The 26,733-nt window shown below is 52.8% G+C and overlaps 1 protein-coding gene across 1 annotated transcript in view; it reads right to left on the bottom strand.

Annotated features, from left to right (window-relative positions):
• Nfatc2 (nuclear factor of activated T cells 2) overlaps positions 1-26,733 on the bottom strand; it is a 95,236-nt gene that overhangs the window by 16,758 nt on the left and 51,745 nt on the right. The window contains 3 exon segments of the mRNA XM_033767068.1: positions 13,621-14,313; positions 15,986-16,112; positions 16,495-16,550. Coding sequence (XP_033622959.1) covers positions 13,621-14,313; positions 15,986-16,112; positions 16,495-16,550 — 876 coding nt within the window.

The following is a 26,733-nucleotide window of genomic DNA, read 5'->3' as shown; positions in this document are numbered from 1 at the left end:
GACCTGCCTGCTGCCCTGTCCCCCGACCTGACTGTTGGGGCTGCTCCCCGGGGTCCCCCAGGTCTCCTCCCCAGCCGTCTCCCTGACTGCAATGTCCCACATCTCTGGAATACAGAGCTAGTTCAAATCTGGAAGAGGCAGTGTGGGAACCGGCACTGGGGTGCAGATATCAGAGAAAGGCCGGTACGTCCCAAATGCAGGGGCTGAGGGGGAGCAGAGGGAGCTGTCAGAGGTCACTTCCATGTGCCACTGCATTTAAACCTTAACCGACTTCACAGAGGGGGAAAATGAAGTCACAGACATGAAGTAAGTCATCTAGGGCCCTGCCCCAGACACCCACAGAGATATGGGTGACGGAAACCGAGCAGTGCGGGGTAGGGAGGGACCTGAGTCCACTGCGACCCAGGCGAATCCCTGTAGAAGTGCCAGTGTCGTGGCTGTAGAGCCAACACCAACTGGGGGCGTCTCATCAGAGAGGGGGCATAAAAGGGGCCCCCAAGGAACACCCCATTCTCTGTAGTACTGGCTCAGGGTCATCTCTCACAGGAGGGACTCCAACTGGACATCCATCCTCTGAACCTCTGGCTTTGTGACCCCACAGCCACCTGCCCCAACTTCCAGGAGACGGATGCTGAATGGTCCCCGTTATCTCCAGTGCTCTTTGAGCACGAGGTAGGGTCACACACGGTGATCCCCTCCTCCGCTTGCTGCTCCCCTGCCTGCAGCCTCCTCTGCCTCCCAGAGTAAGATCTGGGCGGAGAGGCTCGCACCCTGGCTTGGCCCCCAGCTCCCGTGTCCAGGCATCCACGCCGAGGCTCCAGCTACACGGCCCACCCCACTGTCCCACGAGCCATGTTCCTTCTGCCCTGGGCCCTCGTATCAGCTGTTCCCTCGGTCAGGAACTCCCTTCCCACAGCTCCTCTTCGAGTCTCAGACGAGAGCCACCCCAGCAGGCTGATCTAAGCACCCACCGGAAGTCCCCCTCTCCACATCCTGTTTGTTGCGTCCATAACCACCAGGCCCCCCATCTGAAACTCTCTTTACTGACTGTGGACCATCAGCACGCCCCATGCAGAGCAAGCTTTCTTCAGGCCCTCCTGACAGAGCTGGACACCCCATGGCTCCCTGCACGTCCCAGCATCGGGCACAGTAGGTGCTCAATGAACATCTGTTCAAATTGCGAAGGTGGAAATAAGCACCAGGTGCTAAGAAGAGATCAAGGCAAGTGCTAAGCAGGACGTCCCCCAGGCGGGCAGCCTCCCAGCCCAAGGCCACATCCGTGTCGCTCTGCCCGTAGTCTCCATGGGGCATGGGGCAGTCCGAAGTCCCCTTTTCACAGATGCCTCACCCAAGCCCAAGAGCAAGCTTCCTTCCAAGTCAAACTAACAGAGACAACTAACTCCTGACATCTCCTGACCTCAAAGCCACTGTCCTGGGCTCCATACCAGGGAGGGAGCGGTGCCTGAGAGCGACACCAGCTCCTGGTGGTACTGCCCGCTGAGAGGGCCAGGAATTCTCCAGGGACAGGCTTTTCTCTAGACCAGCCATCCTGGCACGTGTGGACTGGTGGGTACTCAACACTCATGCTGATGCCTCACCACCGGAGAGCAGCGCTGGCTCTGAGGATGGGTCCCAACCACTGCCCCACCTGGGAATCTCTGGGGACACGAGGTCGCCATGACTAGAGTGGGATGCTGCTAAATATCCCACAATGCACAGGACGGTCCTCTCCAACAGGACATGGCCTGGTCCAACATGTCAAAATCCTCAAGTTAAAACCTGTTTCTAGGAGAAAGACTTCAGGAAAATGTTTCAGAATTCCTGGACTGACCCTAAAGAACAGAGCTCTCTGAATTAGTGGAGTCAACAACACTTAAGGCCTCTGCCCTCCTTCCATTTCAGATTTTCTTCCTAGCACTTATTGCCACTTGACATTATTACATGTGTTTATTTAGTAGTTTATTTCCCCAACTAGGAGGAAGCCTTCATAAAGGCAACGACTGTGTTTCATGGATCTCTACGTCACTACAGCCTAAAAACTGTACTTGGCCTGTAAGGGCTTTCCATAAATACTTATGGAATAGATGAAGAAACTCTTAAGAATATTAAAGAATGCAAAATATCCAACCTCCTTTTGGAGCTACTTTGCTGTTGTGATCATACATCTGCACAGAGACACCCCCCTCCCGCGTCCATTCTCCCTGTCTTCATGAGCACATGAGGCTGTGCCCTGAGTGGGTAATGTAAATACAAAAACTACATTTCCCAGCCTCTTTTGCGGTTCAGGGTGGTCACATGACGAGGCTCTGGCTAATGAAGTATCAGCTGAAGGACTGTATGGCTTTCTCCCTGAAAGGAAGGGACATGCCTTCCTTCCCCGCTCCCACCCTCTCCTTCCATTCAGGGGCCATCTCGGACAGTGCAGATGAAGATGCCACCCTAGGAACAGTGCAACAGTTTGACACAAGGTGCCTGGCACCGTGGTGCCAGCAGACCAGCCTTGGACTGTATATGCTGTTGGTGTCACCCGAAGGAGGAACCATCGATCTTGTTAGAGCCACTGCTACCTGTGGGTGTCACTATAGCCGCCCTCTACATCCCCACGAGTACATAATCCTCCCCTGCCCTGCAAACTCTGAAATCCCATGTAAAGACTCCACAGTGCCGCGAGGAATCTCAGTCAGCCAGCACGTGAGAACTATTTTATGATTTCTCCTCCTCATACGTAGGGGACAGCATCCCTTAGTCTAACATAGGATTCGTTCCTTGATGAAGCTTCTGAATATCCCAGTAAGCAAGCACACTGCTAAACCACAGGAAGAAAGAAGAGGAAGTCATATTATTTAGAGCCAGCAGTGATAAGAATAAAAGGAACTACTCAAAAAGGCCCATTCAAATCTTAAAACATCAATTATGTTTAAATCCATGAATTCATAATGGCACAGGCACACACACAAAAAACCCCTAAAGCCCACAAACAACCCTGATTAACCACCACAGGAGGATGTTAATGAACCAAACCATTATTTTAAAAATTGGTAAGTAAAGGGGAAGAATCAAGCATTCATCCTGCTTTCCCTACATGAATTCCGCCATTGTTGATGCAGGAAAGTTTCCCTTTATAGAAGTTTTCCAGCGAACAGAGGGGAAGTGATAACGGAATGAGAATAAAATATCACCATTTTTCGATTAATGTACCACAGAGTTAACAGAGCTGGTTATTCACTATCAACAGCTGCTAATATCACCAAAAAGGAGCAAGATGACACCATACGGTGCCTCCTGACAAAGATGTGTCACCACTGGTAAAGCAGTTTTGCCCAAAACTACTAAAACTTGACTCTGTTACACCTCTCAAAGCAGCTGCTAAGGTAAAGGCCATACAGAGGACAGAGGAACGTGGTAAATCTCACCACGGGGACACAAGCAATAAAAGCCATGCTGTGAGAACTGTCAAAGCATAAACTGCCGAGTTCTTTTCAACAAATAAGTGGCTCGATATTGCTAATGGCACCTCCATTTCAATATTTAAACAAAAGAACCTCTGGATTGAGACAGATTTATAAACCTGAGCTGTTGACTCTTGATGCAAACAAATGACGAAATCATAACAAAATGAAGAAAAACTTTCATTGAGACAAGTGAAAGTGTGATCACTAGATAATCTGTGGTATGAAGAAAGTATTTGCAGGTATGCTACTGGTTTAAAGGAACGTGCTGAATACTGACACAGGAAATGACGTAATGTCTAGGATTTGCTTCCAATTATTACTGAGCAAGGCAGGTGGCAGAGGATTGAAGTGGAGAAGACATCAGATCGGCCTTGAGGCGATTACAGTTGCTGCTGGGTAGTGGGCCCACAGGGGTCCGCTCTGAGATGCTGTTATTTACATGCATTCGGAGGATTTTGCAGTGAATTTTTAAAAATCTTAGGCCTACTCAAAAACTGACTCCTGTAGCCACAAGGACAAAGATGACAGACAAAAGAAGCAAAGTGAAGCCCCAGGTTTGCAGGTCCTGTGCTGGGAGCCAGACAAGTGGTGCTTTTGTCACCACCATCCCATACTTCTGACTGAACCAGGACAGGAGCTCCGACTGACGTTAGCCAAGAATGAGAAGAACCACAGGACAGCGTGGTGGTAAGTGACCGCTGGGGGCCAAGAGGGGGCGGCGGGGGCTGGGGAGGAATGTGTGCTCTGTCCAGGACACGGCCCACTCGGGCTGGCCTTGGCTTTCACCCCAGACAGCTGCCATGCAGAACGTGGGGTCCTTGGATTTCTGAGGAAAGCCGGAAATCTGTATTTTTGTGTGTAATCCACTGGCTTTTAAACCTTGGTATCTAATCCAAATATATATTTTTTTAAGTACTGTGCGGGTGGGCCAAACAAAATATCTGCAGGCTAAACGCAGCCCACGGAACACCAGTCAGCCGCCCCTCTCCCAAGTGTTAAAGCAGACCACAACTCAATCCATCTGTAAGGAGTGGAGAGGGCGCTTTAATCAACTTTGGGTCAACTCTTTTTTAGGCAGCCAATAAAGCTGAGAATTCAAAGGACACCAGCAAGTTCCAGAAATCTACAAGAAGCGGCTGCAGGACATTTCAAAGGCATCCACCATGTTGTCGGCTTATGCAACAGAGCCACCGCCTTGTCCCGGACTTTGGAAATTAACAACCGGGCAGCGTCCCTTCAGCCTTCTTGGGATAGTGGAACTAACGCGCTTCAGATGAAACCCATTTGTTAGTTTGCAGACCGCCTCAACCTCGGTCCCAACTGCTTGCAACAGAAAATCCATCGTAAAACCAAGTTGGGAGGCTCAGGGTAATATGACCGGGGCTCTCCACTCTGGATGCTTTGCTAGAGATCCAGTTTCATGGCAAGTGAAAGGGACGGGACAGATGTCACCCCCGGGCTGAAAAGAGCAGGGTTGTTTGCCGAGGACCAGAACAGACTCCTTCAAATTCAACCCTCGGTGTCTCTGACTCACCTAGAGACAGATTCTTGACACTCGGATGGGCAGAGCAGGCCTGGCCTGTCCTTTATAAACAGTCTCAACTTGACCAGATCCCGGGATCAATAAAAAATTAAAGAGGTGTCAAAAATGCTCCAGGGAAGGGCCAAATAAATGGTTTCATCATTCCTCAAGAACCAAGCCCCTCTCCCCTCCACTTCCAGGATGAAAAGTAAAAGAAAACTCGTGCTAAAATAAAGTTGAATAGGTCCAAGGTAAGAAGAGAGACCAAAATTATCCCTGAAGGCAGCAACAACAACGAAGGGTACTGCACCTCCATTCTATAGGAGCAAAACCAGAGCTACTTCCTAAGAGGTTATTTTGTGCATGGGTTTTATGGGTTTCCCCTCTGGGAAAACAAAATTTTGCCTTTTATCCAAACTGGATTTACTGCTGGGGGAGAAGGTACGGAACACAGAGAAAAGTAATAGAGAAAAATAAGATTCAGTCAACTGGCATTCAAGTCATAGCCTCAAATAACTAAATTATTTTTCAACTTTTTTTTTCCAGTACTGGGGATTAAATTCAGGCCCCAAATCCCCACTCCTCTTTATTTCTTTTGTTCTGTTGTATCTCGCAACAGGGTCTCACTAAGTTGAGATAGGTATCTATTTCTATGTTCACAAAAATTCTGGCTTACTTTGGGTGTAGCCTTGGCTGAGGAAAGACCCACCCCAGCCTGTAGCATGCTTGTGCCGATGTCGCAAATCATCCCCTAAGTGGCTGCTCATCAGGAAATGGACGCTGTCACCAGGGGCAGGAAGGTGAGCCCGAGATCTGCCCCTCGTTGTGATACGAATGAAAATACGGACGACTTCCGAGTGTTGTAAACGCTCAGCGGCCCATAAATGTTGTTCAACCAAGCACCCTCCTTGTCACGAGGACGTTCATTTGTCACAGCAAGAGAACGGCCTCCCTTGGAGGTGGACGCTAAATGCAGCGCAAATGACTCAGGCGGTGGAGGGCACTGAATGGTTTGAGTGGTGACTGCAGCCGCCGGCTGGCCAGGGCTGATGTCCACCTCAGTCCCTTTCTTGGGAGCTGTCTGCCCTGGTGAGGCAGATGCCGCTCTGGAATGTGGGCTGAGTGGACAGGAAGTCTGGGGGTGGACTTTCTTGCGGTTTGGTGGCTTTTGACCTCCACATGCAAGCACACATTCCTCTGGGAACATCTGCTTTGCAGAAATTCAGAAAAGAGGCTGAGCGTTTCTGGGCTGGGAGGCAGTTGCAAGGTGGCTTTTCTTCCACTAGTCAGCACTGCAAAGTGTGTCTCATCTGGGATGCAAGCGTGACGTCCTTAGAAGGAAAGGGGGACCACTGGGGGGACCCGAAGAAGTCACTGGGGACGATGCCTACCTGGGGCTCACTCTTCCAGCACAGAAAGAGACTGCTATGGGCTCAACTAAGTGATCTTCAAATAGCAACTCTTGCCAATTCTGTGGGCTCATCTGTGGTCAGCAGAGTTTTCTGAACTCTGGCCTTTCTAATGAGACTCTAAGTGTCCTTCGCTGAATTCACAAGAGATGGTCTGACAGGATGAGAAGGATCCGGGGGTAGTCAACCTCTCGGCACTACTTCAAAGCCCAGCTTTGCCCCTGCTACCTCCGCGGCCCAGAACGGATGCAGAAGACAGCGATGCCGCTGTTGGGAGCGAGCGGGGAGCGAAGGTACTGACAACCGCGCGTGTATCTGCACACCAGGTACCGGGCATGCGCTCTAAGGGCTGTGCCCAACTGCACTCTTACAACGACCTGGGGAGCTGGCCATTCTCCGAACTTGCCCAAAGCCCATTCTGAAAGACAGGCAGCACAACGCGAGGCCCAGATCCAAGGCTGGACCCATAGGGCCAGCGACACCATTGCTGAGAGCCCGCCCCAGTCACTGAGAGACATGTGCCCAAGACAGTCTGTCCTGACTGCTTGTGATACCGCATTCCCACCCACGGGGAACCCGTGTCAGTATTTTATTACGTTTTGCAGAACAAAGGGGGAGAGTAAGAAAATGCATTTGCAATTGCTAATGACTGCACAGACTCCAGGACACGCACTGCCAAGGTCATTAGGGAAGGTAAAGTTTACAAAAAGAGTGGTGAAAATGATCTGATGGATCCAATGCTTTATGGTCCTGCGAAATGCCTTGGTACCAACAAGAAGTACAATCTATTCATGATACAGACAGTTCGCAGGGATGCTGATTAAGAAAATAACTAAGACTCCCAGAGGAGTGGCAATCATGACCAAAAAAGGTTGAGAAAAATGTTCTAGAAAACTAGAGGAAAACTAATATCAGAGAGGAAAGCAGAAATGAGAACAAGATTTTTGCTGGATTCCCTGTAATATTATTTTTCCAAACATAGGGATATAACACCTATATAAAATATGCTTCTGAAGAATTCTAAAATGTTCCTATGAAAGAATGCCAGGACAGGCTCTCAGCAGGCCCCTGGCATTTGCTGGAGTCCTGCACAGGGGGCCCTGTGAGTTAAACGAGGTGCTGGTGGCTTCTGACAATCTGACACCCGTGTCTCCCTACACGATGGCACCAGGTATCCACAGCCCGGGCAGCTCAGCCAGGTGCACCTGCGCGACTCTCACCACAGCGAGAAACCCCAGTCACCCACGCACAGCCCCCAGTGGAGGCCAGGCCTCCACGGGGCCCTCAGTGGGCTCCACACAACAACGGATGAGGCAGCTGCTTTGTCACCGCTGGCCCCGGCACAAGCTGCCTGGCCTGCTGCACACAAGGCGGCCAGTTACAGACCGCTTTTCCTCTCTGGCTCCTCCTACTTCTTGCTCTCTGGCGCGTGCGTCCCCATGCCCGGTCCTGACTCACCTGCTTCTCATGCATGGGCACAGCCAGCCTCTGAACACCGAGCCCCTCAAGGACACCCCAGCCTCGCTAGTGGCACAAGCAGAGTAACTTGGGCCACTGGTCCACACTCCAACAGGGTGCCCACAGCAGGGGACAAGCTACCCAGAGTCCTCAGCGGTCCTTGGACCGAGGGCATCTTTCCACTGGGCAGATAAGCATCCTGCAGTCCTCCAAGGAGGCGGGGCCACAGCACAACCTGCCTTCACCCACACGGAAAACGCAGGGCATGAGGGTGAGGGATCCCATTGCCGAAGACCACAGTAGCCATTTTTTCCCCTTCTACATAAAAACATTCTTAAAATGCGGACCATGTCTGACAAGAAGTCAAAGCGATTACATTTATATCAAAAACAGCAGTAAACATTTATGGATGATTCTCCTGTGTTTTTAAACAGGCACAAGCACCATGGACAGCTGGCAAGGGCCCCACTCCTGGACATATACCCACCTGAAATGTTTTCATCTGGGCCCCAAAGTAAAGAGCTTAAGAATGTTCAGAGTTTTATTCAGAACACTGGAGGCCACTCAAATGTCCCTTAGGATGAACAGGGACAGAGACTGTAGGGTGTTTATCCAGGGCAGAATCCACCGCAAGGACAAAGGATGAATTCAGCCACACCCGACAGCAGGGACAGATCTCACAACCTTGAGGTGGACAGAAGAAAGCCAGACAAGGAGAGCACCACCTCGAGGGCTCTGATTGTACAGAAAGACGAAATGAGTGTCTGGAATTAGAAGGCAGGAAGGTGGCTGCCCTTCTGGAAGGGACACAGGACATAGTGGGGTTTCTGAGGTGCTGCCAAGACTGTCCCGTCCCAGGCAGTAATTTGGGGGGTGGCCCACTTGTAACATACAGAGTACACTGCTAATGTCTAGACGGGCACACATGGCAATATTTACAGGGAGAGTGGAATATTCAAGTCCATTTAATCAACACGCTTCAGTGAATACTTTTTCAGTATTTCATATTCAGAATACAGAAGCAGAGTTGAAAAGCATACTGATCTATGAGTATGAACTCTCTCCTACCCACATGTGTGTGTGCACATGCGCGCGCGCACACACACACACACACACACACACACTACATGGGGCTGCCCTCAACCACTGACAGGGCTCCAGCCATCGCAAAGACCACATCCTTTCTCCCCACAAGGTTTCCAGAACGGGGTCAAGGGTGAGCTTGGAGCCAGGCCATGCCCCTGTGCTCACAGCCCTCCTTGTCTGTGGCTGAGTTCCCAGGATGCTTCGGCATGCCCAGTCCCCAAGTCTGCTGTGGACTTTGCGATGAGATGGCCCAGGGACGACAGAACCCCGGTTCAGCCGTGGGGTCCCTGTGGATCCCAGGATGCACTGCTAATGGACCCTGAGGTGAAAGTCACGGCTGAGGCCCCCTGCCCTGCGCCTCTCCTGCTCGCACAGCCTAGGTGGTAAAATGTGGCTGCTCTCAACTTTACACAAAGGAAGTGGGAAGGGGGATTGCACTGTGCTCTTTCTGGCAATTCCAGGTGTATTTTAAATAAACGTGCGGCACGATGGAAAAGCGTGTAAAGCACACCGCCCGTAAAAAGCCACCACCTCCCCATCACAGGCCTGCCGGGGAGGTGCATTCTTCACGTGGCTGGTTCTAACGTGAAGCACCATGGGCCCCCGCCCGGTGGGGGGGTGTACCTGAAACACGGATTGTGCTGAGTTCTACGGGTACCATCTCCTCCTACCTTAGGCACAGTAAGAGATTAACAATGGGAACTAATAATGAAAGAGCCATTTAACAATATACTGCCAGGGCTGAGGATTTAGCTCAGTGGTTCCAGTGCCTGCCTAGCAAGCATAAGGTCCTGAGTTTGATCCCCGGTACCAAAAAAAAGAAAAAAAAAAAGGAGCCCTTCTAACAATATACTGCCACAAATGTGATTTCAAACTTATGAATTGCTTTTTTAAAAAAACTTATGAATTGTTTATTTCTGGAATGTTCCATTTAATATTTTGGACCGTGCTTAACTATGAGTAATTGAAACCAAAGATGGAAAGCCCACGGCCCACGGCATACGGGAGACTACTGTAAACCTTTTGTTGTCCTAAAAACTTGTCTCCCTCCTTCCAACTCTGTTTCCTTATAATTCCTTTCTCAAAGGCAGCCAGAGAGATCTTTACCAAAAGTAAATTGGGTCCCACTGCACCATGGCTGGAAAGCCGGCCACCACCTGCTGCTCTATTTCGAAGCCTTTACCACCTCTCCCGAACTCCTTTTCTTTGATCTTCCCCCTGCGGCTCCTTCCGTCTGCTGATCTGCAGGTCCACTCCCCAGCCCACCGGCCTCCAGCTCCCCCACCCTGTAAAGAAGGCTTTGCAGTCTGAAATCCACTTGCTCTGTTATCATCTTCAGTGCTAACACCTAGCTCCTTTACCAGAAAATAGCCCCAGGGCACAAGGGCTGCGTGAAGCTATTCCACAGAGACTTCCTGCAGGCATCTTCTGCCCCTGCAGTGGAGAACCAGAGGCAGTGCTCTGCAGCTCCAAGAAACAATGGACCCTGGCAGCAGTGTAATGTGCAGGAATTCGGGCTGGTGGATACACGGGAGGATCAAGGTGCATCCCAGAGGACACCAGGTTTGGGAAAAGACAGACAAACACTGGGGGCTTCCCTGGACCCCAGGGGAGATCCAAGCAAGCTTTAAAGATGGGTGTTTGCATCTGTGCCAGAATGGGAGGCCTCCCACATGTGCCCACCTGCTGGCATCCTTTTCCAGCAGCACAACATTCCCAGGCCCTGGGCACGTGAGGGCAGGGCTCCCACCCTATTTCCCAGGGGAGCCAACGTGGCCAAAACCTCAAGGCAGACAGACTGTGGCAGATCAGAAGTGCCCTCAGCCTGGAGGCCCGCTGTGCTTAGCACAGCGAGGGGCCCTCTATAGGAGAGACTCCTCTGAACAGTGACAGGAAGAAAGGGCAGGACAGCATCTTAGAAACCCAGGCGTCTCCCAGCCAGATGGAGGCAGGACCTGGCCACCGGTCAGAAATAAACGCAACACCACAGACTGAGACATCTGTACCCCAAACCTCAGCGGGAGAATCAGGGATGCGCCCTGGATTTCCGGCCCTGGAAGTCCCAGTACAAGGGAGGCAAGACTGTGCCCACCTCTTCCTAGTGGCCACAGCGGTGGGACTGTAAGGGCTCAACATGGGCACAGCAGCCATGCTGGGCAGTGAGGGGACCAGGCCAGCCAAGCCCTGAATGCTACCTGACCAGCAGAACCTTGCTACTTCCGGAGCCCCATGAGCAGGAATTATTCTACTCCCACGCCATGCTCAGGCCAGGACGGTGAGCCCATGAGCTGAGAAGCCTAAACAGAGCACACGGGCTGAGGCAGCACCAGGCTGCCAAACGCTGCGTTTCCTTTATGTCACTACTTCTGCTCGGTGCTGGGGCAGGCGGGCAGGCTCCGGGCAGAGGAGCTCCGTACTCACAGAGGGCCACGTGGTGTCGTGGACGAGACCCCTGAAGGGGACAACGCACTTCCACCTATGATCCAGTCACTTTGAGAAGTGCTGCTTTGGGAGCTACACTTTCAAAGTTTTAGAGACTTTTAATGTTCACGAGAACAGTAAATGTTCGGAAAAGTCCCGCAACATGCATTTTTAAAAACTCGGTTAAGCCTAGTTCTTTTCACATTTTTAGCTATGGAACCTTCTGCGCAGGATTCCTCTTAGAATCCCACAGGCAGGGGTCACGCAGAATGTACTTCCTTCCTTGTGAGGAGCCTCCCTGAGCTCACCACACGCGGGCCTGCCTGTGTCCACAAAGACCTCCAGGGGCTCCACGCTCGGCTCCTTCCCGTGCGGACCCATCTAGGAACCTGTGGCAGTGACAGACACCCATGGCTACCCGGGGCCACCTGTATACGGATGGGTCCCCGACTAGTTCATCTTGAACAGGGGATGAGGGACAGGATGGGAGACTGCAATTTTTCACTCCGGGGACTAAACTAGCGCCTGTCAGAGACAGCTGGAGACACTCCTGCCCTGCTCAGACACTCATTTGGACCTAAAACACCTCGTCCCCAACACAGTCCCGGATGCACACGGGGACAGATGCATTACAGCCTGCATTCTCCATGCTGATACCCCCTTTCAGTAAGCACTGAGACATCCTCTTAGCCCTTTCGGATGCAAGTCATCCTAGGACACAGTGCACACGGTCTCCACGGGAGACAGAGCAAGGGTCCCTGACTCACCTGCACCCGATTACACAGCTCAGGCAACCAAAGGGCCACACAGCAGCACTACCAGGTGGGCTTGGGAAGGCATTGGGGCAGAATTCCCTACTCAAGCAGCCCCCCGGGGCTCAGCTTGATGAGTTTAGGGGATGCTTTTGGTTGGCAGTTTCACTAGAGAGAGGACACAGAATCCTTAGATAACTTGGCTCATAGAGACTCTGTGTAAAGTAAAAATCAACAGCTTCTGAGTAAGCTTTAAAGGATTTTCCTGGCACCAAAGCGTCTGGATTTAGGCTTTATCAAAATTACAGGAGGTGAAGCTCTCTGGCAAAATTCCTACTCCTGGGCTGAGTTCCTGAGTTGATTTTACTAAATAATTGAGTTTTCAAGGTACAGATTAGGGATTCCTAATCCAAACACTCAAAGCACTGAAAACCAAAACTATTTTGAACACAAACACGATGCTCAAGAGGTTCAGATTTCAGATTATTGTGGATTCCAGATTTTTGTAGTGGGGGTGGCTCAACCGGTAAAGGCTTTTCACATATTCCCAAGTTGAAAACACTTGTGGTCCCAAGCGCTGGGGAAGGGGAGCTCACCCCCTGGGTGAGATGCTACCGGCTGTCAAACTCGAGGCTGGGGCAGGCACCTGCCAGTTAGGGTTTCCTTGTCTCAAGGAACTCCTACCACTTGCTCTTTTTTTTTTTTTCTGGAGCCCCCAAGAAAAGACTGCTCTGCCTTCCCTCTCCTCTTCACCTTGAAGCTGCTCCTCACTGATCTCAGGGGAGTCTGATCAAAACACCACGCAAGGCCCTTCCACCCCAGACCCACATCAGAATATCACGGCGGCTCCAACAAGATGCGCCCTGGCCAGGCTCTGCCCGCCAACGTGGGCACCTGCAGACCCACTCGGGGCCTTCCTGCATCTTCCCCCACCCATCCGCTGGCTTCGGCATCGCTGCCCTCCTGTCAGGGTGCCCTGTGTCCGTCTAGCCTACAGCAGGAAGCCACCGCAGCCACTCAGCTGCCCACAGGCCCCATTCATGCTCCTGCCGATGGAGCCCTTTCAATGACCACCGCTCTGCTTCCTCCTGCTGCCTCTCCTCCCTCCCCCTCCACACAAAAGCGGGCTGTGAAGTGGGGCTTTGCTCTACAGGAAGAGAGGAGGCTGGTTTTCCTTCCTCTCTGCTTTCCTATCCTCGATCTAAATTTGGCAACTGGAAAGAGAGTGGAAGCAGTTACAGGGACCCAGGTCATGACCTTGGGGACAACAGGCCTAAGGCCACAATTGCCCTCTTTTGCTTTTTCTATTGGGGTGCCTGGGGGAGCATCTAAAACTGTAACCACCCACCCCAAAACTCCTGCCCAGCATCACAGGCCATTGTATTCAAGTCCCTAAATTCAGTGGGAACCCTGAGGCCCAAGGGGTTGAGGAACACGCTGTAGCCTGTCCATGCAGTGAACTTCCGGGGCTGGGGCTTTGGGGCACCGTCCTTGGGCAGTGAGAAAGCGGAGCATCTTACCGTCATCCAAGTAGGTCTGGTCCAAGTTCTGCTCCTGTTTAATTGTCACTCCTGTGGGTAGTACTTCCTTTTGGTCACTGACTGGGGGTCCGTTTTTGGCGGCTCTTTGGCTTGGGGCATTCTGCTGCTGCTGGATAACTGTGGGGTAGGAACCCGGGCTTAGCCTCTGACCTTGACTGACCGGAGGGAGGCCAGGCCGGGCAGAGCCAGGCGCAAAATTCTCGCAGTACATGATGTGCTGGAACTCTTGGTGGCTCCCACAGCGCAGCTGCTGGTTGGTGGGTGAGTAGTGGATGACCGGCGAGGCCTGCTGGCTGGCAGGAGTGGGGTGCAGCAGGGCTGGGTTCTGGCCCTGGGAGCCCGCGTGCACCAGCACGGAGCGGTGGGCGTCCGCGAGGGACAGGGGCGAGGCCATGAGGGCCGGCTGCTGGTAGCCCAGCAGGCTGGGGCTCAGGCTCTTGCTCCGCTGGTAGAGGACGGCCGCTGGGTTCTGCTGCTGGTAGCGGGCATCAGGGGATGACAGCCCTGAGCGGAACTGCTGGCAGGGAGCCATGGTGGCCACAAGGCAGGAGGGAGACTCAGCCACCATCGGGTGCTGAGGATAGTAAGGCTGGCTCCCCAGGCCTCCGTGGGCAGGGCTGCAGATCAAAGAGGGGTCGTACTCATCGCTGGGCTCCGTCTTGATGGCTGGGACTGTGAGGAGAGAAAAGCAGAGGTTTGTGCCGACCACAGTGAGCTGCGATGTTGCAGAGGGTAGGTGGGCAGTGGCTGGGGACAAGGCTTTGGGAGCCCAGATGGCTCAGACCAAGTGGCTGGGCTCTGCCACTCATCTGCCGTGGCCAACAGGCTCCCTGTACGACTGTCTCAGGTTGGAAACTTCACCCTGGCAATGACCAGAAATGTAAGTCTTTCCAATATTGAAAAGGTGGCTGGTAGGCCTGAGTTAGCAATGGAAGCTTCACAGCCTCATTCCCTGATGTGGGACCTCAGAGAATATTAAGACTTCCCTCCCTCTATCAGGTGGATGCACATAATCCCAGGGCTCTAGGAGGCTGAGGCAAGAGAAGCATAGGTTCAAACCCAGCCTGGGCAACTTAGCAACTTAGTGAGACCGTTACCGTTCAAAAGAAACAGTTTTCTAAAGCGGCTGGAATGTTGCCCAGTTAAAGGCCCCAGGTTCAACCTCCAGAACTGCACGCACGCACTTGAACACTCACACAGGCACACAGGCACACACATGTGCACACACACATGCACGCAAAACCATCCCTCTCTCCTCCCGTGGCCCTGGCAGTTCCTGTCTCACCCCCATTTTCCTCCTCTCCCCCGGTCACCCCTGAAACACTGCATGCTTCACAGACTTACTTATCTGAACCCCTGCCTCCAGGACACCAGCTCCTCAAAGGGAAGCCTTCTGCTTATTTCATTCTGTACTGGATCCTCTGAGCCCAAAACAGCAGCTGGTACCTAACTGACACTCAAGGTTTTTCTGGACAATGGAACAACCATCACTCCCTTCTGTTCCGTAGCACTTACAGAGAATGAGACTGCCTGGCTCAGGACTCAGTTTCCCCACCTGTTACCTGGCAGCAACAATCACCCTACCCAATGAGGGAGTTGGGAAGATTAAATAAGACGCATGTGCAGGGCACAGAGCAGTGACCAGCGGTACAGGTCTGGGACCACAGGTTTCCCATCTTAGAAAGTGGCCAACAGGCGTTTTGCAGGCTGGGAAGGAGAGCCTATGTCCCAAGGCACAGCTCAAAGAAAACACACTGTCCACTCATCACTCAACTTATCAATACTATCACTGCCTTCGGCTAGTGCGAGCCCTTCTGAAGGTCAGTTCCACATGGGCTGGGTGGGCTGGGGGTTTTAGCTGCTCAGTCCATGGCTGGCTGTGTAAGCCAAGAGCAGGGCCTGGCACCCAAATTTTTCTGGATGAATGAATGAATGAAAACTGGCAATCCTCACCCTGGGGGACCTCAATGGAGGTCAATGAAAGGCTCTGCGGGTTTGTTTGGTGCACCCCACTTCAACCTCTAGCATGATCAAATCTAGGACTAGGACAGAAGTCATCTGCTTAGCCACCTGCCACTGCACCTGCCTGCTCACGCCCTTTTTCCCTCCCTGCAAAGGAAAACATTAAAGACAACCCTAGCCAATGCACCATACTCAGTATTTTACGCACATTTGATTTCCACAACTCTTAGGAGGAAGGTGCCGTCCTTCCCTGCTGTTCTCAGATGAGAACACGGAGGCTCAGAGAGGCTGAGTCACCAGGTAGCCCAGCTGGGAGCAGAACGTGAGAGTCCCGAGCACCACCCCTCTCAACCTGGAAGGGGCACCAGCAAGGACTTCTTACCTGGTAGGTAGGTAAAGTGCTGAGGCTGACTTCGCTTTCTTTTCCCATTGATGACATAGAAATTCACCTTCACAGAGGTGCGGATGTGCTTGTTCCGATACTCAGGGATCTCAACAAAAAGCATGTTCTGGAAGGAAGGAGTCATCATGAACTTAACTACAGCAAAGTCTGAGCTCCCGCCTGACCCTCAGCACAGCCAGCCAGCCCACTAACGGCAGGGAGTCTCGGTGTGTGCCCTGCATTTACAGGTAAAACTTGATCTCAGAGGAGTGTAACGTCTCAGCTGCAGCAAGGAAACATGTTCTGTGAAAGGATTTTAAGATGCCACAGCTGCAAGGCAGAGGGCTGGGTACTCAATACATGTGTGATTCTCTTGTCAATTCGGTAGGCACTTAATGGAGAAACAGAGGGAGAGGGAAGGGGAGAAAGGAGGAGGGGAGCGCAGAGGGAGGGGAGGAGAGGACGAGGATGCACAGAGAGGAGAGCTGTCTGTAACCTCCCCGGCTTACAGGCTGGCTCTTGTCTTTATCCACGGTGGCTTCCATCTCCCAGATTTGCTGCCCATCTGGAAAGCAAGAAATGACAGACTATGAAGGAGCCATGAGAAACCAAGGTTTAAGACAGAACTCACCAGCAGTGCTTGTCCTGTTTACATACGGTACCGTTCAGTGGGGTGTGCATGTGTACACGTCGTTACGTTATCTACATGTGTGAATACTGCTGTTTCCAAAAGGAAGTGATGTTGACAACAGAAAAAGGGATGTTAACAGAGAAAAATAAAACACAGAATAGAAACTGCTCTGTATCCTACCATCATTATCTTTTCCCCTCTGTAATCTGAATTTCTACTTAAAAAAAAAAGCATTGTTATACATTAAGCTTGACTATGCACTTAGTTGTGCCAAAGGCTGTTTCCAAAAGGCTGTGCATACGCCAAGACTGCCCCTGGGGCCTCATTATGGTCCCTACTGTCCCAGACAGGTCTTCGCCTTTGTCTGGGAACACAGGTGGTTTGGATATTCTGTCCTAATCGAGAGGGAAGCCGGTGACCTGTGTGCTGTCCAGGTCCATGAGTCACCGGAGAGCACGGAAATGCAGGAGCCCACCCTCCACCTTTCTGGCAGCAGCCGGCTCAACAGCCCGCTCTCCTTCCCAGGAGCAGACCTCTGTTTCTCCCATCTGGGGCCAGAAAGTCAGGCCAAACAAAACTCCGCATTCGAAAACTGTCAATTTCTCTTGCTGACCACCTACATGGGCTACTGGGCAGTTTTCAGCTGAAACAAATTATTTCCACAAGTGTTTCCAGGGTGTTTTGTGGAACACTGATTCTGAAGCACAGTAAATGGTTTTATGAGAAGGGGGAAAATTCTACAAGCTAATAAGTGTTTGGAAAATGCCGAGCCCGAGTTAAATGGGCTCCTGGGGGCATCAGCGCGCTCACCTGCTGAGGGGCTCCAAGGTGGGCTGAACCACGCCTCCAACCCCATTTCATAGGTGAGGATTCCTGGGCACAGAGACGCAAGAGCACCGGCCAGGTCACACTGCTCGTAGGCAGGGAAGCCAGGTTTGAGCCTGGGCAGCCTGGCTTTGGAGCCCAGGTTCCCCATCCCACGACATTGCCCAGGTGGCTCCACCGGAGCAAAGAGGTCCTGTAGGCAGCGCTTCCTCGAGATGTCCCCGGGTATGGCAGGGCCTGCCACCCCCGCGGCTGCCCAGAACCTTGAGGGTTCGGGTGGGGAAGGAAGGCCACGGGGTGGAAGAGAGACACCTGCCACTCCAGCTTGTTCTGTCAGGCCTTTTCAGACATGGTGACAGGGGCTACAACCATTAACCACCCCGGGCGTGTCCTTCCCCTTCCCCTTGTGTCCCCATAGCACGTCACCATTTTATTTTATTTATTTTGGGTTTTTGGAGACAGGATCTCACTTTGTAGGGAAGGCTGGCCTTAAACACACTACGTAGCTCAGGTTGGTCTCGAACTCACAGCGATCCTCCTGCCTCAGCCTCCCAAGCACTGGGGTTACAGGCGTGCACCGCCATGCCAGTCTACCTGGCCATTTTATTCCTGCATATCCCAAGCTCCGGAACAAAGAGCTCAGCTTTGAATTCCTGATTGCCCTCAACTAGCTGTGTGACCTTGAATAAGACACTATAACATTCTCTGCCTTGTATCCAAATACAGTGGTGTCATAGCAACCATGGGGTGGCTGTGGGGGTAAAATGAGATAACAGGCACATGCGCTGTATCCATGCCTGACAGGTGCCCGGGAGGCCTGTCACGGCGGCTGGCTAGCAGCAGCTCACCACTTACGCCCTGTCTTCTCTATCATCCCTTGGCACATAGCCCATCACGTTGACGCTGAAGACACCAGCACTTTTCAATCAGAAAGTAAACGTTCTCTGATTGATATTACTAATCCTTCTGCCCGCAGGTCTGGTCTGGAGGGCATTTACAAAGGGACGGCGTCCATTGAGGGGGCGCTTGGTTTTCTTTGCTTTCCAAAGTGGATCTTTTCACCATGATCTTTTCAAAAAACAGAAAAAAAAAAAAATACGTGCACCTTCACGGGAATGAGAAAGGATACCTAGCCCACAGGGGTCTGCTTTCTTCCCTAGCACCTTTTGAGTGCAGAAGCTCCCAGGGCAGCCCGAGGACCTGGCCCGGCCTGTGCAGTCTCACACAGACCCCACACTCACTTCCATGCAAACCAGTCCTCCGTAGGAAGTGAAAGCTGACCTCAGCCACCTTCCTGGATTCAGTCCCACAGTATGGGAAATACACACTCAAGCAGCTGGTCGCTACGGGAAGTGTGTGGTTTGCAAAATGTCTCAAGGCCGTTTTCCTGGGCTCCTCTCGTCTCCCTCTGCCCCGTACCCCCTGGTACACACGTTCTGAGGTGTCACCAGGAGGTCATGGAAGCCCATCCTCTGAAGTCACGCTCCCTCCAGGTGCCGGGATTCAAAATAGACACCAGGCGGGTCCCCTCAGCCCAGTCCACTCAGCCCATGGCCAAGTCCTGCTGTCCCATGTCCTGCCTGTACGGCCTCAGGGGCAGCTAAGACTCTATGTGCCTCAGTTTCCTCATCAGCAATACTGTACTTAATATGACAACCTCACAAAATTGCGGTGAACACTAAAACAAGAGGGTGTGTAAACTACTTAAGGCCCAGGCCATCCATGCTCAGTGCTGTGGTCACTGTTCCTGTAGAATGTGGCGTCTCGAGGCTACCCTGGCCCCGGCGCCAGGGCTACCAAGGTTGCATACTTCATGGCATGACCACCCTCATCACAGATAGAGAAAATGGTTGTAGGAAGCATTCGTCGACAGGGCCCTGGGTGAATGAATTGCAGTCACCTGTAGTCACTGTGGAAGGCCGAGCGGACGAGATACAAGAACAGGAGGCAGCAGGTCTGTGCCCTCTGACCTGGAAACACACTTGCTCCATTAAAAAGCAAACTGGTTTACGTGCTGCTGACCATGAAAAGCACGATGCCACTCTGCAGTGTGCTCGGTGGAACACAGGGACCCTGTGCCAAGCCCCCCCACAGGGGCGCCCCCCGGGGCCAGGCTGGCCGGCTGGATTTGTGCCTTCATATTGTCCTTTGCTGACACCAGAAACACGGAGAACAAGCGGCAATGATGTGTGTGCATTATCACGCTTAATGAGGTATCTTTCCTAAGAAAATGGAATGTTACGTCTGCCCGCTTCCTTGCCTTTCTCCCGGGAGTCTTGGGGGGCTGGCGGGACCCCCAGCTCAGTAAAGCTCCTATTGCACTGCAGGCCCTGTGTGGGGCCCAGGGTGAGAGGTGCAGGCCTTCTGCCCATGAGCTGTCCCAGACAAAGGCACAGCCTCACCGCTGCTGGGATGGGAGCCCTGCCTCTCTGCCCTGCTTTCTTCCCCCGCCTGTCTGCTACGTGGGCCTCCTCTGCCCTCCACAGCCACGTGCCTTCGCCTCACCTCAGAACTTTCTGTTCCTGCCTCCTGGGATGCTCTTCCCACACCTCCTGGGCAGGTCCCTCCCTGTCCTGAGGCGGGCTCGGGGAGGTGCCCCTTTCATTTTCCACTCCTCCCACACCAGTTCAGCTACTCTCCTCCCACCTCAGGCTGTGAGCACCCCAGGAGCAGGGCCACGCCTACCCTATTCTTGGCGTTATTCCCCAAACCGCAGCATGTGGTGTGTAAGCATTGCTCAATGAACTGGGTGAAGGCACAAATAAGGAGACCTCAGGATTCCCGAAATGTCAGACCGTGCGCTCCAGCAAAGGTCCCAGAGAGAAGGTATCGAGCCCTCACTGCAGAGACCCTTTGGAAATCGACTGACAAGGAAGGAGCTGAGAATACAGGTGCAGGCAACAAATCATACACAATCAGAGCAGCTCGGCCCCCAGGGCACACCTGGAGCCGGGCATTACCCATCTCCCAACCCTATGACAGGTATGGGGTCGGGGCAGCCCTGCTCCCATGAAATAGCACTGATGACCAAGGATGCTCCTACTGTGTGGGGCTGAGATGAAAAGAAGGACTTTGGTCTCCCAAGTAGACATCCCAGCGAACATCCCCCGGTCCTAAGTTAAAAGGGACTGGCAGCCAGGATGAAAACGGCCCTTCCAAGTCTTAGTCAAAGAGGAAGAAGAAAGGGCCAAGAGCTTTGAGAGAAGGGCCCGAGTTGAGAGACTGAGCAAGGCTCCGCAAGAAAAACTGGTGAGCGGCACAGCTCGGTCAACACCAAGGCCTTGTGCTAACGTGGCTGCAGCCTCTGCCGACGTGAGGAGCAAACCCGGCCGGGATGCAGGAAGGAAGAGGGGACGGGTGGAGGTCCTCGTGCCTCAGCTGGGTTGTCTTTGCAGGCAGCTCTTCTCTCTCGGGCGCTAGGAAGGGATGGAAGGAGGCACACAGGAGGCAGGAGGGCCTGCCGGGAGGGGAGCGCCTCAGCCAGGCCGGTGTCAGCACTCTCAAGACAAGCGAGGCAGCCGCGTCCACACTTGGGCCGCGAGCCTGCCACTGGGCCCGAGGACACAGCGAGGACGTCAGAGTGTCAGCTCACGCAAGGAAACCGTGCCTGACACTTCGCAGGCTGGACTCTGCTTTCAGAAATGAGCTAAATAAGGATGGCCGCAGTCATTTCAATCTGCTGCTCATGACTGCTGTCTAGCAGGAAATCGTGCTCCTAGAAACATGGACTTGCTATGCACTGTTTATCTGGGGAATCAGGATGTCCCCTTAGCTTGGGACCTCGCCCATCTGAAATGGTAATTCTGCCCAGAGGGACGACAGAGATCCAGAGAGGAAGCGCTGACTCTCCTGCCCCACCACCGTGTGACCATTCCTGGGTCCCAGCACCAGGGCAGGGATCACACCACCCAGTGTCCACCTGCACGCCCCTGGCACCTGGTCCCTCCCCTTCCTGTGATCATCAGAGCAATCTTCAAAATAAGAACCAGATCAGGCCACAGCCTTGCTGAGAACTTCCAGGACTGCCCACAGGCTGGGGGAGAAACCTCCACTCCCCACTTTGCCTACAGAGCCCCAAACTTCTCCAGGCTCACTGCCTGCCCTGCGGTGTATCAGCTGCCCAGTCTGCTTTCAGTTCCTCCATCACCCCGAGCCTGTCCCCACGCTGTGACCCGGCCTGGGCGGGTCCTCCAGCCTGCCACGTACTTTGTTCAATAGTCCATGTGGTCCTTCTTTCCCAGCTGTAAGGCTCTGCTCAAGACCATCTCTTCTGGAAGGCCCCTCCCTGACCTCTCTGCCCCAGCACTGGGACCTCATCTGTCCTGTGTCCGGGCCTGGTCTAGTACTGCACGGTGGAGGTATGGGAGTGGACACGGGACAGTGGGGGCTGAGTGGGTGGAGAGAGGCCCAGAGCATGCCGCCCAGTCCAGAGCCCTGGGACCTGATTGCCAGTTCAGCCCCAAGTCATCCTCAGCCCGGAGCCACCACCTGCCACATTCCCCACACGTCTCCGCCGTCTCGCTGGGAACCAGGAAACTGGGGTTTGGGGCCCCAGCCTCCGCTGAGGAGGCTGTCACCTCAAGGAAGTCTGTCAACCACACCCTGTGACTCAGCTTCCCCATCTGTAACTGGGGAAGGGGAGGGCGCTGGCCACGAGCCAAGTCCCTCCAGCTCTGCCAGGCCCGGATGCCAGCAGTCTGGGGGCTCTGGTATGAGGAGAGAGAGATTTCCCTGGGCCAGGAAGACAGTTCTCCCATGAGGCAGCATGGCCTTGCCTGCCCGAATGGAGCAGTCAGCTGAGTTCCCCAGGGCGCACAGGAGGGGCTGAGGCTGAGACCCTGCAGTGTGCCTGACTTTTCAGTTCATCTCCTCTGATTGCTAAACCACCGCCAACCCCATTTTAGAGACGGGGAAAGTGAGTCTCGAGGTGCACAGTCTGAGGCTGACCCAGGCATCAGGGCACTCTCGCCAGATGGTCCAAAATCCGGCCTGCTGACTGTGAATCACACCAAGATTTCTGGCCCTGACTATGCCTGATGGTGGACACACTCAAACCTGAGTTCCTTACACCACTCCCTTCTCTGCAGCCTTTCCGAGAGCCCCAAACAAAGCGCTGCAAGATTCCATGCCTGACAGGCAGGGGCTCCAAGTGTGGGCAAATCTTTTGTTCTCTGAAAATGAGCCCATTTTTTTTCCATCCCAAGAGGTGGCTTCAAGAGTGGCTGTCTGGCCTCTGTCATTGGAGGAAACCTCCGTGTCCCAGCCAGTCTGTAAGCAGTGGGCTCCAGCCCAGGGGGCCGATGACACTGTAGTCGTGAGTCACCGAGAGCAGAGGTCGCAGCGCCGTAGTCAGGCCCCCGCCCAGCCTGGAGTCTCAAAGTCCCAGAGGGAACCCAAATCAGAGAGACTCCGGGACCAGGTCTCTTGCCCTAGGGGTCACCCTGGTGATACCGAACCCAGGGCAGAAACAGGATGAGTGGGTGTGGGTGGGGTGTATTCTCTACCATGCATCCAATTCTCCCAATATATTCATTCATGGAAAAATACTTACTTTGCAAAAAAAATTTTTTAAATATTTTAAGCACATGCATCTCTATTTATTAAACAGTGCTCAAAATACAACCTTTGGGAACCTCCAAGTAATAAAATGACTCATGTCAGGACACGATGACTCAGTGGGAAAGAGGGAATTCCACCACCCACGCCTCCTTTCTAAAAAATCAATTTGCCCTCTTGACAGGTGATGGGCCCTTCTGCCATGAGACGCCGCCAAGAAAACCATCCAACAAAACAAAAACTCTTCAAACCACTTAGGTTTCAAAGCTGAGTAATCTGATGTCGGCTGGTTTCCAGCCTACATCCCCTTGGGACATGGAGAGCCAGGGAGCTACTTGGCTGGGGCCAGGGGCCTGAATTAAGAAGGATTTACCAGCTGAAAAATTCCAAAACCCTGTGTCATGTGGAGGAACCTTCCAAAACATTGGATCCCACCCAGGCGCGCCGAGTCGTTCAAAGCCATGGCAACCCCGTTTCCGCTGCCACATCACTTTTATTTTTGTGTCCTTAGATTTTTTCCTGTTTTGCAATGTTTTGCTGGGACCCCCAACTCCACCAGAGGCCCAGTGGCCCGGGGCCAGGGTTCCCAGCTGAAGTTGGGAACAGCACGGACTGTCCAGTTCGAACTTTTGGCTTTGCAGCAATGACTAAGAGTGAGAAATAGGAATGCTCCTGATTGCTCTGTTGGCTTCTCTTTGATACCACCACAGCCGTTACTCCAGAGTTGAGGCAAACGTTGTCCTGGGACTCCAGCTCTGTCACCGGCCACGACCTGAGTGAGGGTCCCTGGCCTGACCTCCCTGAGTCTCAGTTCCCCCCTCTGTAAAATGGGGGTGACGCCACCTGCCTGTGAAGGCCAAAGTGACAACCAGTGGGATGGTGTCTTCCTTCAACACAGTGCATGAGCACCTATGTGCAGGGGCCGCTCTAGCTGCTGAGGACACAGCAGCAAACACAAGTCTGCTCTCAAGGAGCCCAGAGCCAACAAAAGAGTTCACGCACAGACAAGACCGCTGTGCTAATAATGCTAAGCACCACCAAGAGAGCCGAGCAGAGCGACTGACCGGAGAGGACAGCTGTGGGGAAGTCCAGCAATGTGAGAGGGGTGGTGCAGGAGGCCCCTGCAGAGAGTGGCCTCTGAGCTGAGCTTTGCAGGGACCGGAAGGAGGTAGGCTTACGAGAAACAGTGGAAGAATGTTCTGAGCAAACGGCAACAGCAAAGGTCCTGAGGCAGAAACGAGAGAGGGGTGTTGGGGATGGAGTGAGGATGGTGTCACTGCAGAGGCGAGGGGGACACTAAAAACCCTGAGATAGGAGAGAGAGGTAAGGACCGGACCTCAGAGGTTCTCTGAAGTCATGAAAATAACTAAAAATAGGAATAAAAACAACATAAAAATCATTACTATTATTGCTGCTATAAATAAGATACCACTTTCCAAAACACCAAGCTTTTCTAACTTAAGCAGCACCGCACTGCCCCTCTCTCCTGTTTTTCCACCTTCTCCAATTTGTCATCTTGCTGGAGTGGAAAGTACGGATCCCGTTTTAGTTGACGGCTATAAAAAGAACATTGGAGCTGGTGCTGCTGATGACCCAACCCAGGCTAAGATTAGCCCGGGAGGCTGTCACCTTTTCTTAATGGGAACAGCAGCTGGGATTCCCCTTCCTTGGAAAACTCCAGCTGTTCCACCCACCCGCAGCACCCCAGCCGGCCAAGGTGTCCATGGAGATGGGCACTGGGATGAGTTTTGGAAAAAAGAAGTTGAGCAACAGGGATTCCCCCTGCAGAAGGCAGCTGGGCTGGAGCTGGACTCCCCAGGTCAAAAAGGCAGGTCCAGCGCTCTGCAAGGTCAAGGGGTCCCCTCCATCATGGTGTGGGGCACCAAGCACCCCACACAGGGGGCCACCACTCCCACGGGGACTCCAGGGGTCACGGATACTCCTGGTCTCTCGTGGGATCCCTCAGGCAGGCAGGGTCCTCCCAATGCCCGGGATATGGCACGACTCCACGGAGGGTCCCCATCACTCCGAAATGGCCAAAGGGTCTTCAGGCACACTCGTCTCGTTCCAAACTTCTTCAGACCAGAACAGCTAACGGTCCAGGGTGCAGACTCTGGAGCCCGACTGCCTGGAGTTAAATGTCACTGCCATTCACTAGCTGTGTGACATTCACTACGTTACTTAACCTCTCTTTGCTTAAGAGTTCTGTCCTTAAAATCAGGAGAAAAGTAGCTTATTTTGGAGTACTGTCAGAGGAGCGAGATTAGCTAACATACATACAGTGCACAGAACAAGGCTTGGCCCATAGGCTATTGTTACTTTTTTATATTGTTTTCTAATGTCTTCTGGTTCCATGAGGTAAGCTCTTACTGGTTTTTGTCCTTCCGCAGCCAAAGCACAACGATACTAATAATAAAAGATAGCACATATCAAGCATTATCAAGATGCCCGGCCCTGTGCACAGACCTTAGCAGAATGGTCTCATGATACAATCTCGCCTCCCCAGAGCAGGAAATCAACCGCACTTGATAACGAGGGGGCACTGGCGCAGACAGCTGGGGTGACTTACCCAGTGTTGCCAGCTACTGAATGCTGATAAGAAATTCAAACCTGGGCCATCTGCCTCAGAGCCCGTGCCTGTACCCACCACCTCACAGTCCCCAACCCTCGCCCGGCCTGCGCCTGGGGGATATGTGTGGACCACAGGAAGGGCACAGCCAGAGCAGGATGACACCAGGCCACCACAGAGGTGACACCTGCTGTGCACTGAGCACGTGGTGCGACCCACTGACACAGCTCCCAAAGGTCCGGGACAGAGAGGGCTCAGAGAGGCAGAACCAAAGGACACAGCTGTGTACCGTCTGACCTCCTCCTGCTTACCTGTGTGATGTAAATGTGTGCTTTCTACAAAACCAAGAGAATGGAAGCTGGAGAGTAAATGCCATCCACCCATCCACCCATCCTACCGTTCTTCACCCATCCTGCCATCCACCCATCCACCCATCCTACCATTCATCCACCTATTTATTCATCCATCTATCCATCCTGACATCCATCCGTCCGTCCATATAACACCCTGAGGCAGCTTCAAAGTAACTGAGGTCCCAGGACACCAGAATTTGGGTGACACCAAGCTCCACGAAGAGCTTAGTAGGATGCACCTCAAGTCTTTTCCCACAGCCTTCAGCAGTGGTTCCATCAACTGGACATGAGTGACAGAACCTTATATCTGTGTGGCATGTCCCCCTCCGTCCATGAGGCATTTTAAAGCCATGTTCTTGTCAGAGTCAGCAGAAGGTCAGCAGGGTGGGTTCCTAGTACTACAAATGTCTCTCCTAGCTCCAGAGGTAAATCTATTTGGTCATTTACATTTCATGCCCCTCTCCCACTCAAGAACCCACTATGACCCCCTAGTACCTTACCCAGATCCAGACCAAACTCAGGCCACGCCTCTACCTTGCACAGGGAGACTGCTCATTCTGACCTCTGCCTATCTCATCCAGATATTTCCCAGAATTAACCAGCCTCACAAAAATGGGAACGGTTCCACAAAGCACTGTAAAACCATAGAACAGAATGCAAAGCAACTGTTTAAAATCAGATTCTCAGAGAATGTGAAGCACCTAAAAAAATGTCCATGATATATTTTTAAAAAGATTAAAGAGATACTCTGCTCTCCTCTGCTCCTCTCCTTGCCGTCCCCAGCACGCCAGTGGGGACTCCACCCCACCCCCGC

The sequence above is a fragment of the Fukomys damarensis genome, unplaced genomic scaffold (genome assembly GCF_012274545.1).
Source record: "Fukomys damarensis isolate Sample0158 unplaced genomic scaffold, DMR_v1.0_HiC HiC_scaffold_22, whole genome shotgun sequence".
NCBI classification, from domain to species: domain Eukaryota; kingdom Metazoa; phylum Chordata; class Mammalia; order Rodentia; family Bathyergidae; genus Fukomys; species Fukomys damarensis.
This window is presented reverse-complemented; position numbering and strand designations above follow the sequence as displayed.